General features: G+C 38.3%; 1 protein-coding gene across 3 annotated transcripts in view; it reads left to right on the forward strand.

Annotated features, from left to right (window-relative positions):
* The window catches only part of Hace1 (HECT domain and ankyrin repeat containing E3 ubiquitin protein ligase 1), a 102,491-nt gene that overhangs the window by 77,754 nt on the left and 8,237 nt on the right, over positions 1-16,500 (forward strand). For all 3 annotated transcript variants that reach the window (XM_005368627.2, XM_026789985.1, XM_026789986.1), the window contains 3 exons: positions 3,676-3,807; positions 10,644-10,742; positions 11,021-11,091. In XM_005368627.2, the coding sequence (XP_005368684.1) occupies positions 3,676-3,807; positions 10,644-10,742; positions 11,021-11,091 (302 nt within the window). The remainder of the gene's footprint in view (positions 1-3,675; positions 3,808-10,643; positions 10,743-11,020; positions 11,092-16,500) is intronic.

Raw genomic sequence — 16,500 nt, forward strand, 5'->3', positions numbered from 1 at the left:
TTGTGCCCAGCCTCTCTTCAGGGCTAGCATTGCAGGCATATGCTGTGACACCTGACTAAGATGTAAAATCTTTAAAATGTAGCACATCTAGTTCCCTTGTCTTAAAATTGATACTAACATTCACAAGGCAAAGACAGGAGGCTCCTGAGTTCCAGCTGGAATGTTAGTGTGCAGTAGTAGTGGGTCTTTGAAGTAATAGTTGTTAAGAAATGTTGATTTTTGCTATTTTGTTTGAAGATGTACTCCTTCTAAAGAGATAAAGAAAAAATTTAGAAGCAGTTGGGGTTTTTTTAATCAATGCAGTTTCTATTAGTTAAGTCATAAGAATTAGTGGTGCTAGCATCTTATTATTCTACAGAAAAATAATAACCAAAACTCATTTGACTTTAGTGTGAAAATTAGGATATGAAGAAAGCTGATATTCACAAATCAACATCTGGTAATTATGGTCTGATACTGAAGTAAATGTGGAAAACCATATTAGGAGGAATAGAAGAGAATGTGAAGAGAGAGAAGTATAATTGCAAGAATTAATTTAAAGACAGAATATGTGGAGACAGTAGGATTGTGTACTATTCTGATAGAGGTGGAATACAGCTGAGCAGTGCAGAGTGCTTCCCATTTAAGATTAGGTATTGTGTATGTACATGTATATGTGTGGAGTATGTGTGTGGATGTCCCAGTCCCCCGAGACAGGGTCTCCTACTGAACCAGGAGCTAGCCCCAGTGATCCTTCTGGCCAACTGCCCCACAGTACTGTGGGTTACAGACCTGTGTGAGGCCAGGCTCAGCTTCTTCACCTGAGTGCTGGGATCAGGTCTTCAAATTTGCACGGCAAGTTCCCTCCCTTTCTGTCTCGCATTAGAAAAGAACAGGCTTCGAAGAAATAACAAAACATAATAGCATGGGATCAAACTGGACCCCCTGAATGTGGCTGACAATGGGAGCAGACTGAGAAGCCAATGATAATGGCACTGGGATTTGTCTCTACTGCATGTCCTGGCTTTTTGGAATCCTATTCTATTTGGATGCACACCTTCCTAAGCCTGAATGGGTGCCCTGCCCTCTCTTAGGACTGGAGGGGGAGGAGGGAAAGTGAGTAGGGGAGAGGGGAGGAAGTGGTAAGAGGGGAGGAAGTGGAAAGTTTGATTAGTATTATTTATAAAGTAATAAAAAATCTGCTGAAAAAAACATAATAAAATACGATAAAACAAAAGCCATTACATTGAATTTGGACAAGGCAAACCAACAGAAGGAAAGGAGCCCCAAGAATAGGCACAAGAATCAGAGGCCCACTCATTTTCTCACTCAGGAATCCCGTAAATATACTGTACTGAAAGCTAGAATACGTACATGGAGGATCTGGTGCATGCCGTTTCAGTCTGTGAGTTCATCTGAGCTTTGCTCAGTTGATTTAAAGGAGCTTGTTCTCCTGGTGTCCTTGGTTCTCTCTGACTCATAGACTTTTTCTACCTTCTTTTCTTCAGCGTTCCTGTACCTTAAGCTCATTAATGGTATAGATATCGAATGTGTCTGGAAAGTGTTCATAATTCCGTGAAAAGTTTTAGTGAGAGCAGACATAAACTAAAAGGTGATTGGGTATTTGTAATGAATTGACAGTTCTGTGGTTGTCACTTGCAAATGCTAAGTAGGTATGTGTGTATAAGTACTTTCCTAGGTCAAATTCTGGAACCTGAGTACATATTGCTGTTTGATTGTCTGGTACACATCTCTCAAATAACTGCCTAAATATAACTGGTAATTACTGATTAGTCCCTATTGTAGGAAAATCCTTCTGAGTAGTGGGCAAGTGGGATTCAGAGATGGGGGTAGATTGAAAATAGAAGTGGCTGCTTTTCTTGTGCTAAGTTATACAAGTTGCCAAATGAGGTTTGGGGGAATCATGAGGCATCTACTGTGACAGTTCTGTAGTTTCAGAGCTATGGAGAATTCCTGGTTTGCACTTGTATGTAACATTCTGGCTCAGAGCCTTAACTAAACAGTATGAGACTAGTGCCAGAACAGTAGAAGGAAAGAGAAGCAGGCATCTCAATTTGCTTGCTACTGCTGAGGGACAAACCAAAGCAACTTGGGGAGGAAAGGGCCATCTGCCTTTCATCGTGGGCTGTTATGGAGGAGAAACAGAACAGGATGCTGGAGGCAGCAGCTGATGTGGAGACCACAGAGGAAGGCTGTTTACTGGCTTGTTCCCCACCGCTTGCTCAGCCTGCCTCTTCTACAACCCAGAATCAGTAGCCCAGGAGTGACTCCTCTCACAGTTGGCTGGACCTTCCCACATCAATCGCTAATCAAGGAAGTGCCCCTCAGACTTACCTACCTGTTGGAGACATTCTCAGTTAGGTCCCTCTCTGGCAGTCATCATCATAGCAGGCTTTCCTTATCCTGGCGGGTGAGAAGTACGTAGAGCATTTGTGCTGTCGTTTTTAACTCAATGGAGTCTGACTTAGAAGCATTAAAAAAAAAGATCTAACATCTGATAGGTTTTATGTACACGTGATAATTCTGTGCCAAACACATTTTTTATTACTTGCTGAATTTTAAGTGAGCTTGCTTCCTATGAGGAAAAATGTTCCTTAAGATAAAATTCAGTATAATTCTAATGTTTAGGAAATTGAAGCAGGAGGACTCTTAAGTGTGAGATATTCCTAGGCTACATGATGAGACTTATTTCAAAAGAAAAAGAAAATGAAAGTAAAAAAATTTAAAGGTAGATAAAGTAAGCTTTTTTGTTTGTTTAATTTTGGTTTTGGTTTTTCAAGACAGGGCTTCTCTGTGTAGCCCTGGCTGTCCCGGAACTTGTGCTGTACACCAAGCTGGTCTTGAACTCAGATGTCTACTTTCCTCTGCCTCTGAATTGCTGGAATTAAAGGCATGGGCCACTTGCCCAGTTTTAAATAAGCTGTTTTAACTGAGAATTGGATTGGCTACAGTAAAATTAGCCAGATTCAAAGTATGCATAAAATGTATTTGATAGATGTATGCATTTGTTTTTGCCTGTTATTGAACATAAGGTAGCAGCTCCTTTCTTTCTGCATCCTGGAATATGTGCTGGTAAAGAAACGCTTTCCTTTTAGAGATGCAGCAGTCCAGTGAGAGATTTTGCTCCAAAGAACTGGAAGTATAAAGACACTGAGACCTAAGCAGGTTGCCTTTGAGGAATAGCCACAAGGTCAAGAAAACAGGAGTGAAATGGGGTGCTGTTGGCACCAAGGTAGAGTCAAGATTGGCCTTAAAAACTAGAAGTGTATTTGGATTTTGTTTTCAACTTCCAGGAAGTCAGTAAGGAGAAGAGCAATATGACTTTAATATATGTAATCTGTACATCTCAGTCGCCTGTGGCTGGGGTGTGGAGAACAGCAGTTTGGGGCGCAGATAGGAACGGGGATGACATATACAATGATCAGTTGTTGTGCTAGAGTGGATTTGCTACAGCAGAGCCAGGCTGAGAGTGCTTATGCATGGGATGCAGGAGATAGTTGCAAAGGTTTGGGCCTGATGATGGTTAGCGAATGTGTTTCCTGGTTTGCTAAGGGGTGAGTATTGGTACCAAGTTAGTTCTAAACCTTTGTCTTTTACATGAAAAACAGCTGTATCAGTACTGGCTTAACTGTGAAATTTAACATGTATTTATTACAAAACCTTTTTTTTTTATAGGCGGAGTATGTCCAGCTTGTTACTGAACTTCGAATGACAAGAGCCATTCAGCCTCAGATCAATGCTTTTTTACAAGGTTTTCATATGTTCATCCCACCGTCTCTCATACAACTGTTTGATGAGTATGAATTGGTAAGGAAGAACATGTTTTTTTCTTGTTATGATAGAGCACGACTTCATTAATGTAATTCAGAAATACTATGAGGGGTAAGGATGCAACCTACTGGTAGAACCCTTGCCTAACATTCAAGGAAGGAGTTTTATCCCCAAACCAGAGAAAATGAAAGCAGAAGTAATTTCAGAGTACTGATTGGGGTTTATTTAATGAAGCATTATTGTTTAGAATATATGTTTAGAAAATTTGTAAGCAGATATGTGGTTTTGCTTCACTTAAGCTGAATAACAATATTAACAGTTCTTTAATGTGAGTTGTGGTAAGGTAGGATAAAGAGAAAAATGAAATAAGTTTTTAATGTCTTTGACATGAAAGATGTGGAAGGCCTGTCTTTCCAGAAGCGATGGAGTCCACATCACTTCTGAAATTGTAAAATTGGACTTTTCTTATTGTATTTGTGTGTCTTCTCTACTTTCTTATTAAAATGTGCGTGTTTTGATTTTAATGTTTATGTGTTTACCATTGCCATACATATAATTTTAAAATCCTCCATTTCTACCCCCTTTGTGGTCTCCTTTTTTTGCTCAAGTCCTCAATGGGTATTTTGTTTTGTTCTTTGGTTTGCCTGCCTTCTACTGTGACCTAATAGAATTTACACTTTGTATTATTATGTCTAAATTGTATCTGTTTTCTTTTGTTGTTAACAAATTACTTTCAAACTCTGAATTGTAGTAGGTGGAATAGGGGGCCACTTCCCGCCACCAGGCTAGCTCTACCCGAAATGATTACACGGAAACTGTATTCTTTTAATTACTGCTTGGCCCATTAGTTCTAGCCTCTTATTGGCTAATTCTCACATCTTGCTTTAACCCATTTCTAATAATCTGTGTAGTACCACGAGATGGTGTCTTACCAGGAAGGATTCTAGCCTACATCTGTCTGGGGTCTGAGAATCATGGCGACTGACTGACTCGGCTTCTTTCTCCCAGCATTCTTTTCTGTTTACTCCGCCTACCTAATTTTCTGTCCTATTAAAGGCCAAGGCAGTTTCTTTATTAACCAATAGACATATGACCCTCCTCCATCACTGAATTGTCTGAAACCTTAAAAAGACACAGTATTTTATGTGTATTCGTGTTTTGCCTACATGCATGTCTGTGTGAGCATGCCAGATACCTTGGAACTGGAGTTCCAAACAGTTGTGAGTGACCACGTGGGTGCTGGGAATTGAACCTAGGTCCTCTGGAAGAGCATCCAGTGCTCTTAACCACTGAACCATCTCTCCAGCCCCGACACAGTATTTTAAAGAGCACAGCTGCTGTAGTAGTTACTTCTCTTATTGCTGTGACGAGTGTCTGACAGAGAGAAGCTTAAGAAAGGAAGGGTGTAGGTGTAATTGTTCATGGTTTGAAGATGTGTGTGTGTGTGTGTGTGTGTGTGTGTGTGTGTGTGTGTGTGTTTCATTATGGTGGGGAAGGCATAGAGCAAGCTCCTGGCTGTGGTAGCAGGGTTGTTAAGGATGCTTGTTCACATCTTGGCAGACTAGGAAGGAAAGACATAAAAACAGATTGGGCCGAAATTAGGGCCTTTGCTGTGGAATACCTGGACAAGGTGTTAGATCTTTACAACATGGGAGAATTCTGCAGAGAATCCATCTCGGCTTGACATTTTTTTCCTTGGGTGATTTTTAATTATTTTTTCCATATTATTGCTTGCTATAGATTTTTTAAATTCTTTCTCATTTGGTTTAACTTTGGTAAGTCATGTGTCTAGAAATTTCTCTATTTCTTCTAGATTATCCAATTTAGTGTAATATGTTTTTAAGGTATGTCTGTAATTTTAAAAAGAGGTACTCGAGAAAAAGACGCCATGTGACAGAGCTCAGGTGGAGAGGTTTTTTATTGGGGGAAAGTGAGTGGGCAAAGGGGAGACTGGTCTCTGGGGACAGGAGTAGCAGGAGAGAAGAGAAAAGGTTCAAACAGATGGAGGGAGGGAGGGAGGGAGAGAGAGAGACAGACAGACAGACAGACAGACAGACAGACAGACAGACAGACAAAGAGGTGGGAGGTGGGCAGGGCCCCTTTAAAAGGGAACACAGTGAATGTGCATAGGTGGTGCTCTTAGTGGCTACAGCTGAGGCTGTGTCCTATCAACCACAAGGTCAGACCAATACAGATGCTTGAATACTAGCAGTGTCTACCATTTTCTGGATTTCATTGGTAACTGTTATAATGACTTTTATTTCCTCTCTGATTTTATGAGCTTGAATCTTAGTTTTGCCAAAAGTTTCTTAATTTTGTTTATATTTTCCAAGAATCAGCTCTTTATTTCATTGATTCCTTGTATTTTTAAAGTTTCTATTTCGGTAATATCTGCCATGATTTGAGACCTGTTATTTTTTTTTTTATTATTTTTAACTTTAAAAATTCTGTGTGTATGTGTCTGCCTGTCTGTGTCTATGAGCTTGCTATGGCATGCATGTGAATACATGTAGAGCTCAGAAGACAGCTTGTGATAGCTGATTCTCTCCTTTGGCCATGTGGGCTTCTGGGACCTAATCAGGTCATGAGGTGTGGTGGCAGGTGCTTTTACCTGCTCAGCTGTCTCTCCAAATTTCTGTTTTAAGTGCAGGTATTTCTAGCTGTGAACATCTCATCTTTCATTTTATCCTGTAGGTTTTGGTGTGCTGCCTGTTCATTTTCCTTGAATTCTAGAGTTTTTTTTCTTGATTTCTTTAATGAGTCATTAATTATTTAGTAGTGTATCATTTAATTTCCCTGAATTTGTATAGTTTTCCTTGCTGCTTTATTCTATTGTGTTCAGATAGAATGCAAGAAGTTAATTTAGTTTTGTATGTATTTGTTGCGATTTGCTTTGTGTCCTAATATATGACCTATCTTAGGGACTAAGTTCAGTGGACTGCTGAGGAGAATGTCTGTGTGTCTGTCAGTGTTTGAACATGCGTTCTGTACTCCTGTTGATCTGTGATGTCATGCTTCTGCTGTGCTTTGCTTTATGGACAGGAGAGCTAAGTACTTAGCCCCAAGGGAAGAATTTTCCATCTTTCCTTGTTGCTGTTGCCCTGAGTGTGCCTTCTCTTCTAGCTGTTTGAAATGTCCATTGCTTTTCTGCTACCTCCCAATACCCTTTTCCCCAGTTTATTTTCTTGAGACTTTGGCCAAGTTTACCCAAATGTTGCCTGTTATGTTGGGTTTGGCAGGTTTACCTATTTTGAAAATAAATGAAACAAACAAACACCTCAGCCCCCTTTTTTTGTGAGAATCATACATATTGTTGCACATAATGATAATTCACTGAATAGTATTTTATTATGTCAGTTTCCTTTTGTCTTACACTCTTACATACTGACAGGGTCTTTACAGTTTACTATTTTAACTAGTCATACTATAAATAGTGTAGTTTCTCTTTATGAGAGTATGTGCATATGTTCTGTGTACATGGAGTTATTATCATAGAACAGGCCTCTGCTACACCAAGAAAGGAAAGTTTTTACACTTTTGTGTACTTACTTAAGGATTCAGGTTTGATTCTAGATTTTAGTGAGGAGAAGGCATATAGTAGCTACAGTATCCTATCGTCAGTCACTGTGGATGGAGGTCCCAGTAAGGAGATGATTGTCAGATTGAAGCATATGTAACACAGTTCTACTTAGAAGACTCATGCCAAATGTCTGAGTGGTTGTCTTCCCATATTGTGCTCTATCTATAATACCAGAATATCCAAACACCAAGTCATGGAAATTCTAGGCAATCTAATTTCTGTAACGCATGTCTTATTAGGGCAGCCTCTATAATTTGTAGATGACATCTAGTTGTAACATTTGTTTGTGCATCTATGAGTATTCACACACATTTTTAGTTTATTTGTGCTTGAAGACAGGGTTTCATGTAGCCCATGCTGGCCTTTAACTTGCTTTTTGACTGAGGATGTCTTTGAACTTCTAAATCATCATGCTGCCACCTCCAAAGAGCTAGGATTACAGGCATAGGCCACTTTGTTGTATCTTAAAATGTTTAATTCTTTTATTGTATTAAAAATACATTATTGCCTAGATGTGGTGGTACATGCCTTTTAATCCCTACATTCAGGACAGAGGCAAGCAGATCTTAGTGAGTTTAAGATTAGCTTGGACTACACTCTAAGATCCTGTCTCATCCCATCCCCCTTACTCCCTCTCCCACTGCAAAAAAACCTCAAAAAGTCTCAAATTTAAAAAAATAAATTAATTGAAACTTACAGTATTTTTTACTATATGTACTTTTTCTTGTGAATTTTTATTTATTGTCATCTTAACTTTTTCTTTAGTTGTTTGTTATAAGGAATTAAAAAATAAGTAAATCATTAAATGTCATCGTTATAGAGGTGGTGGGACCTGGGCTAATGGAGACCATAAACAAGGCGGATAAAGTCTCATGCAATTGCCAACTTTATTCAGAGCATCAGGCAATTTGTATTCTGGTTAAGAGGGATCACATGAGTCAGGGGTGCAATCACAGCTCACATGTGGTGGGCAGTTTGCATGGACAAGCCACATGCAGCAAAAAACTTTCCTGTAGAGGCATATAAACAAATTACAATAGCCAGTTGTAACGAACAGTCTGAAGTAAAAATCACTTCTTTCTGCTACATCTGGGAAGGACATGAAAATACATGCCAAGAACAAATCTGTGGGCTTCAAGAAATCTCCATACATAGCTCCCTTCTTGGACAGTGTTCTGACAATAAGATAAGAAACCAATGTTTACTAAGTGTGTAAAAAAACAAAACAAAACAAAAAACAAACCCCATGCTGCCTTTAATTCTTGCATGGAGACAAGAGGCCAGTGGATTTTTGTGATTTTCAGATCAGTCTGGTATATACAGTGAGATTCTGTCTCAAAAAAAAAGGTGTTTTTCTCTCCTTAAATTATAACAAATGTGATATAAAAGATTTCCAATTTTTAAGAGTACAGTTAGTTGCAATAATTATTTCATAATTTTATTCATAATTGTTTTGAAATTTTATACATAATTAGAAAGAATAATGATATTAAAAGCTTATCTTTAGTTTGAAAGGGAAGATGATTAAATTCATGAATTGTAAGAAACATGTAAAATTTATCCCCGTGCTCTTTTGCAGATCTATGTTAGTCTGAGCAGGGAACCAAGTTTCTCAGGTGGTTCAAGTAAAGAAATCTTAATAAAGGGATGGTTGCAGCAGTATTTATACGGCACAAAGTTCTGGCAGTAGTCGGAAGCCTTGTTCTGGCTACTGTCAAAAGAGGCAGGGGGAAGAATTGTAGCAGAGGGCCCTTTGTAAGAATGAATTGCCAAAGAGATGCTCTGTTTCACTAGTTACAGTTTAGAGTTGGGGTTACTATAAAACGATAGCGCCGACGTAAGACAGAAACAGAGATCTCCTTACCTGTGGAGACCTGCTTCTCAGTAGCCAAGCTCTTCACTGAAAATAGTAAGGAAGAGAGCCAGTGTACAGAGAGGAGACTAGAGAGTGTGTCAGGAGCGCTAAAAAGAGCCACTCCTGCAGCAAAAAAAGAGTACTGCAGATGTGCACCAACAGTTCGAAATCATAGGGTCTTGGGGTGATTGATCTCTTACAGAAGAGCCTTTGTTTATGTGGGCTATTATTCCAGTGGATAGTTGCTGCATTTGAGATTAAATTAGAAGTGAGAAGTGCTTTATTAATTATGTTAACATAAGTAACATTTAGAAATGAAAACTATTCCAAGAACAGTACAAAAATAGTGAGAAAAGTGTCCCTGTTTTTATAAATTTGTGATGCCTGACTAAATAAACCATTAGATTCTCATATCTGCTTATGCTATGATTAGCTGCACTTCATTATTTGGTTGAAGTATATGAAGAAAATCCAGTTTCATACGGAAAGCATGGAAAAGGGAGACTCTTACTGACCTACTGAATAGACTTCAAAACTCCTCAAGGTCTCACACATAGCCGTGGGTTAGCTTTGCTAGAGCATATGTTGCCCTAGTTATTGTGAGTTGTCACTGTGAAGTCATTCCCTCCCTCACTGTGTGGTTTTGTGCTGTGAAACATGGGCGATTCAGATACACAGATGCTCTCCTGGTTCCCTTTCCCCTTGGAACACTTACTTTCTTGATATAACTTTAGTTATATGATGTAGATTTGTATGTTTGATGATCTTGGGAAAAAGCCAATCAGATACTTAGGAATGAGGATGTTGCTTCATGGTTGAGTGCTTGCCTGGTATGTACAAGGCCCCTATGATCCATGCCTACTATCCACTGCAAACAAAGTCACTAGAAAATGCTAATTTTGTTTTTTTAATTACCTTGGGGAACATTGACTTCAAACGGTCTGAATTACTACAAAATAGAATTCATATGAGCCTAAATCCTTTAAATAAAAAAGATTATTTATTGATAAACTTTCCAATTGTTTAATATTCAGGCTTTTGGTGTCACTTTCATGTCGAGAAAATGATCTGGTGGAATTTAACATATTTGTAAAGAATACTAAAATCAAAATAAAGTGAACTAGAGGAAATATTTGCCACATTGATGTACACAGAAATTTTGGTTGTATATATTTGCTGTAACTATGCAAGCTACCATTCTTTTTATGTTTTAGATTGTATCAAAGTGGGTCCATCCCCTCATGTCACATTTGGTATCACCATGGAGGATTCTTCCTTATGTAGTGCTTATTATTGATGACATGTAGGAAGTGTCACAGAAATAAACCAGCTTTATATGGGATTAGTTTCTAATTAAGGCAAACTTACTATTTAAATGGAATGACTTTTTTTTTCCCCTAAAGAAGATTAATGAAATATTTTTCCTCTTTCCCAAAGGAGCTACTGCTTTCTGGCATGCCAGAAATTGATGTGAATGATTGGATTAAAAATACAGAATACACAAGTGGCTATGAAAGAGAAGATCCAGTCATTCAGGTAACTCCCCTCTGGAGCTTAGAATGAAGTTAAGTTTGCCATTTAATTTTGTAAGCTTTTCAGTTCTATTGGATGGGAATCCACATCCATTAACAAAATAAAGATTTTGCATAAATTCTTCTTTGGGGGATATTGCATATGAAAATCTTGTGTGAAATCATCTTTGATAAATGAGTTTCAGAAAATGAAATGTGCTTTATGAATATTGCATGGTCTCTGTTTCTAATAAGTCTCCATTTGCTCTGAAATGTGAGCTAAATTGTAGTTATTCTTGGCAGTGGTTCTGGGAAGTTGTGGAAGACATCACTCAAGAAGAGCGAGTTCTTCTCTTGCAGTTTGTTACTGGCAGGTAAGAAGTGCTTTTATGATAACACTGAGAAAATTTATTGTATGACCAAGAGAGTAATCACAGAGAAAACAACCAAACTGAATAATCAGTACTCTGAATTTGTTTCTTGCCTCTCTGTCCATACTTTAGGTATTAAACAAATGATTGTTTATGTATTGAAAATAGAAAACATTTATAGTACCACTAAATCTTTAATATATTTCAGAAACTTGAATTTTTAATATATTTTATGTTTTTGATTGGTTTGATAATAAAGGCATTCAATTTGTGTGGTCACACATACATACATAATCTCTCTCATATACACTGTCTTAGTTTGGGTTTCTATTGTATTTTGCTAATTTAATAAAACCTGATTATAAAATGAACTAGATTTCTGTTTATATGTGACAAAATACCATGCCCCGGAAGCAGTTGGGGAGGAAAGGTTTATTTGGCTCATATTTCTACATTGTAGTTCATCACTGAAGGAAGCAAGTACAGGAACTAAAAGAGGGCATAAATCTGCAGACAGGAGCTGATGCAGAGGCTATGGAGGGGTTGCTACATATTGGCTTACTTCACATTGCTCTCTCTGACTGCTTTCCTGTACAACCCAGTACTGCCGTCCTACCCCCACAGGGGGCTATGCTTCCCACATCAATCATTAATCAAGAAAATATTCCACAGACTTGCCTACAGGCCAGTTTGGTGGAGGCATTTTCTTTTTTTTTCCCCGTTTATTTATTTATTAAAGATTTCTGTCTTTTCCCCGCCACCTCCTCCCATTTCCTTCCCCCTCCCCCAATCAAGTTCCCCTCCCTTGTCAGCCCATAGAGCTATCAGGGTTCCCTGTCCTGTGGGAAGCCCAAGGACCACCCACCTCCATCCAGGTCTAGTAAGGTGAGCATCCAAACTGCCTAGGCTCCCACAAAGCCAGTACGTGCAGTAGGATCAAAAACCCATTGCCATTGTTCTTGAGTTCTTATTTGTAGTTCCCTCTTTATAGATGATTCAGTGTTGTATAAAATTGAAAAAAACCCAAACAACCAGCATAAGTGTGAATCTATATAGTATATATGTATTTTTAAAAAGACCATTATTTTCTTATTTTAAAAGTACTATACAACTATTTTAGACAATTTGAAAAATGGAGAACATGAAAAAAAATGAAGTTCCCACTAGGTAACCTCGCCATCCAAAGGTAGCCACACTGGTCCATCTTTTCCATGCTCTTTTGAAAGTAGTTGGAGTCATTCTGTAATCGGGTTTTATTAAATTAGTAAGACATGACTTTTGACAGATTATAGACTAAAGGTAGGAAAGAAAGCTTTGTTAAATTTTTTTTTGCCTCTTGAGGTGCTAAGAAATATTCAGAGATATGAATAATTAAAACAAGCATTATATTTAAGGTTAGAAAATTTATACAGATACCAAAAACAGAAAAAAATAAACAACCTGATCACCTCTAATCTCAGTCCCTAAAGATAACCAGCTAATATTTATGTTAGTATCCTTTATTATCAGTACTTTATATAAGTACTTTATTCTCATTTGTCTGTGTAGTGTAGATATGTTCCTCCCAGTCTCCCATCCTCCCCTCTTTCCACTCCCATCCCCAGTTTACTGAGGAAATCTCTTCTATTTCCCCTTCCCAGGGAAATTCATGCTTCCCTCTTTGGACTCTCCATGTAACCTCTTTGGAGCTGTGGATTGTAGCCTGGTTGACCTTTACTTTACACCTAATATTCACTTACAAGTGACTCTATGCCATCTTTGTCTTTCTAGGTCTGGGGCACCTCACTCAGGATGGTTTTTAGTGCCATCTGTTTGCCTGCAAATGTCATGATGTTATTGTTTTTACTGCTGAGTGATACTCCATTGTGTAAATGTTTTCTTTATCCATCCCTCTGTTGAGGGCCATGTAGGTTGTTTCCAGGTTCTAGCTATTACAAATAATGCTTTTATGAGCATAGTTGAGCAAGTGTCCCTGTGGAATGATTAAACATCCTTTGGGTATATGCCCAACCAAGAGTGGTATTGCTCTGGGTCCTGAGGTATATTGATTGATTTTCTAAGAAGGTACCAAATTGATTTCCAAAGTGGCTGTGCAAGTTTGCGCTCTCACTCGGGGAGGTATGTTTCCCTTGTGCTCTACATCCTCTCCAACATAGGCTGTCATTTGTTTTGATTTTAGCCATTCTGGCAGGGATGACTTGGTATCTCAAAGTCATTTTGATTTGTATTTCCCTGATGGCTAAGGCTAAGAATGTTGAACAATTCTTTAGTTTCATTTTGGTATGTATGTATGTATGTATGTATGTATGTATTTATTTATTTATTTATTTATTTATATATTTTTTTCAAGACAGGGTCTCTTTGTGTAACTTTGGCTGTCCTGGAACACACTCTGTAGACCAGGCTGGCCTCAAACTCCAGGAGATCCCCCTGCCTCTGCCTCCCTTTGTGCTGGGATTGAAGGCGTGCACCATCACTGCCCGACAAACAATTCTTTACGTGATTGACCATTCTGTTGAGAATTCTCTGTTTAGATCTTTACCCCCCCCCCTTTTTTTAAAAAAAAAAGAATTATTTTGTGTTTTGATGTCTAGTTTCTTGAGTTCTTTATACATTTTGGAAATCGGCCCTCTGTCATATGTCAGGTTGGTGAAGATCTTTTCCCATTCTGTAGGCTGTTGTTTTGTCTTTTTAACAGTGACCTTTGCCTTACAGAAGCTTTTCAGTTTCAGGAGGTCCCTTTTATTACTTGTCAATCCCAGTGTCTGTGTTACTGATGTTATATTCAGGAAGTTACCTCCTGTGCCAATGCATTCGAGATTATTTCCCCCTTCCTCTTCTTCTATCAGGTTCAGTGTAACTGGATTTATGTTGACCTCTTTGATCCACTTGGACTGAGTTTTGTACAGGACGATAGATATGGCTCTATCTATTTGCATTCTTCTACATGCTGGAAACCAATTATGCCAGCACCATTTGTTGAAGATGCTTTCTTTTTTTCCACTGTATGATTTTGGCTTCTTTTTAAAAAATCAGGTGTTCATAGGTTTGTGGATTAATATCAGGGTCTTCATTTAGATTCCATTGATACATTTGTCTGTTTTTATGCCAATACCCTGCTGTTTTTATTACTATAGCTCTATAGGAGAGCTTGAAGTCAGGGATGGTGATACCTCTGGAAGTTCCTTTATTGTACAGGATAGGTTTTGCTATCCTGGGTTTTTTGTTTTTCCATATGAAGTTGAGTATTTTTCTTTTCAAGGTCTGTGAAGAATTGTGTTGGAATTTTGATGGGGATTGCATTGGTAAGATTACTATTTTTACTGTTAGTCCTACTGAGCCATAACCATAGGAAATCTTTCCATTTTCTGTTATCTTCTTCAGTTTCTTTCTCTTCAAAGACCTGAAGTTCTTGTCATACGTGCCTTTCACTTGTTTGAGTCACCCCAAGATGTTTTATGTTATTTGTGGCTACTGTAAAAGATGTTGTTTTCCTGATTTCTTTCTCAGCCTGTTTATAACTTTTATAGAGGAGGACTACTGATTTATTTATTTATTTTTTGTAGTTAATTTTGTATCCATCCATTTCACTGAAGGTGTTTATCAACTGCAGGAGTTTCCTGGTAGAATTTTGGGGGTCACTTATATATACTATCGTATCATCTGCAAATAGAAGAACTTTGACTTTTTTCCTTTTCCTATTTGTATCCCTGTGATCTCCTTTTATTGTCTTACTGCTCTAGCCAGAACTTCAAGTACCATATTGTGGTGGACAGTCTTGTATGGAGAGAGTGGAGAGTCTTGTCTTGTTCCTAATTTTAGTGGAACCACTTTGATTTTCTCCCGCTTGCTATATATTACTTTTATTATGTTTAAGTGTGTTACTTTTGTCCTTGATCTCTCCAAGACCTTTATCATGAAGGGGTTTGGAATTTTGTCGAAGGCTTTTCAGCATCTAAAGAGATGATCATGGTTTTTTTTTTCTTTCTTTCAGTTTGTTTATATGGTCGGTTACATTGACAAATTTTTATATGTTGAACCATCCCTGCATCTCTGGTATAAAGCCTAACTGATCATGGTAGATTTATTTTTTATTTTTTGGATGTGTTCTTGGATTCAGTTTGCCAGTATTTTATTGAGTATTTTTGTATCAATGTTCATGAGGGAGATTGGTCTGTAATTCTCTTTTTTTTCTTGCCTCTTTGTGTGGTTTGGGTGTCGGTACCTGTAGCCTCATAAAAAGAATTTGTCAATGTTTTTTCTATTGTGTGAGAAGTATTGGTATTAGCTCTTTGAAATTCTGGTAGAATTCTGAACTGAAAACCATCTGGTTTGGATAAAGGTTTTGTCTATCTTGTTAATTTTCTCAAAAAAAAAAACCACACTATTTCATCAACGACTCTATTGTTTTCTTTGTTTCTGTTTTATTGATTTTAGCCCTCAATTTTATTAGTACTCCTCGTGGGAGGTCTTCTCATACTCATTTATGCATTTATGCCAGTGAATGACCTCAGGACTCACTGCTGAGTGCAAGGCATCCTTGCACTGAGCTGCATCTTTAGCCTGCTTTTTGTTTAATTTGTCTTTCATAGTTTAGTTGTGTAAAGGACCTTGGAGTTTTTATTCAGATATTGAAATGCCATGGTACAATTTGTGTAAGGATAGTGAGAGCACTTATTTTTTCATTTTGTCTTGATAAAGTGACATTTTTGTTTGACTTCCTAATTTTTTCCTTTTCACTTTCCCCTCAGTTTGGGTTTTCTTTAGTGATTTTATTTCTACCTTCGTGTCCTGAGCTGTTTTCATCATTTCATTCTGTTTGTGTTATCTTAGACTTCATTGAGGGTTTTTTTATTTCCCTTTTCAGGTCCTTAAGCATATTCATAATACCTATTTTAAAGTCCTTGTCTTGTGCTTCCTTACAATCCTCAGGTCCAAATGTAGTAGGGTTGCTGGGTCCTGGTTGAGACATACTGCCCTGCCTGTTACTAATTGTGTTTTTATATTGGTGTCTAGGCACCTGGATTTGGGATAATTGTAATCCTAGCTGTTGATATTTGGTCTTGGCTTTTTGGGGGTGGGTGTTTTGGTCCTTGTTTTCTGTTGCCCTCTTTACATTTTAGGATAGTGTGGCGGTTGTGAGTTAGATGGTAGGGAGTCCTTTTGAGTGTCTGCCAGGTGTTGGCACTGAAGGTTCCTGGTAGCATGATTTTTTTAGTCATTGGGGCTGGCGGAAAAGAATGGGCTAGAAGGAGGTGCTAGTCGGGTCCACAGGACTGAGTTCCCCGGGAGTGGAGTCAGAGAGGACAGCCCCTACAGGTGGTCTGCTGTGGGGTTGGGTAAGACTGGGGAATTGGAAATGGGGGCAATAAGGAGAGTGAACATCATCTGCCCGATTGATTCCCAGCCCAG

The sequence above is a fragment of the Microtus ochrogaster genome, unplaced genomic scaffold, assembly GCF_000317375.1.
Source record: "Microtus ochrogaster isolate Prairie Vole_2 unplaced genomic scaffold, MicOch1.0 UNK37, whole genome shotgun sequence".
Classification (NCBI taxonomy): Eukaryota; Metazoa; Chordata; class Mammalia; order Rodentia; family Cricetidae; genus Microtus; species Microtus ochrogaster.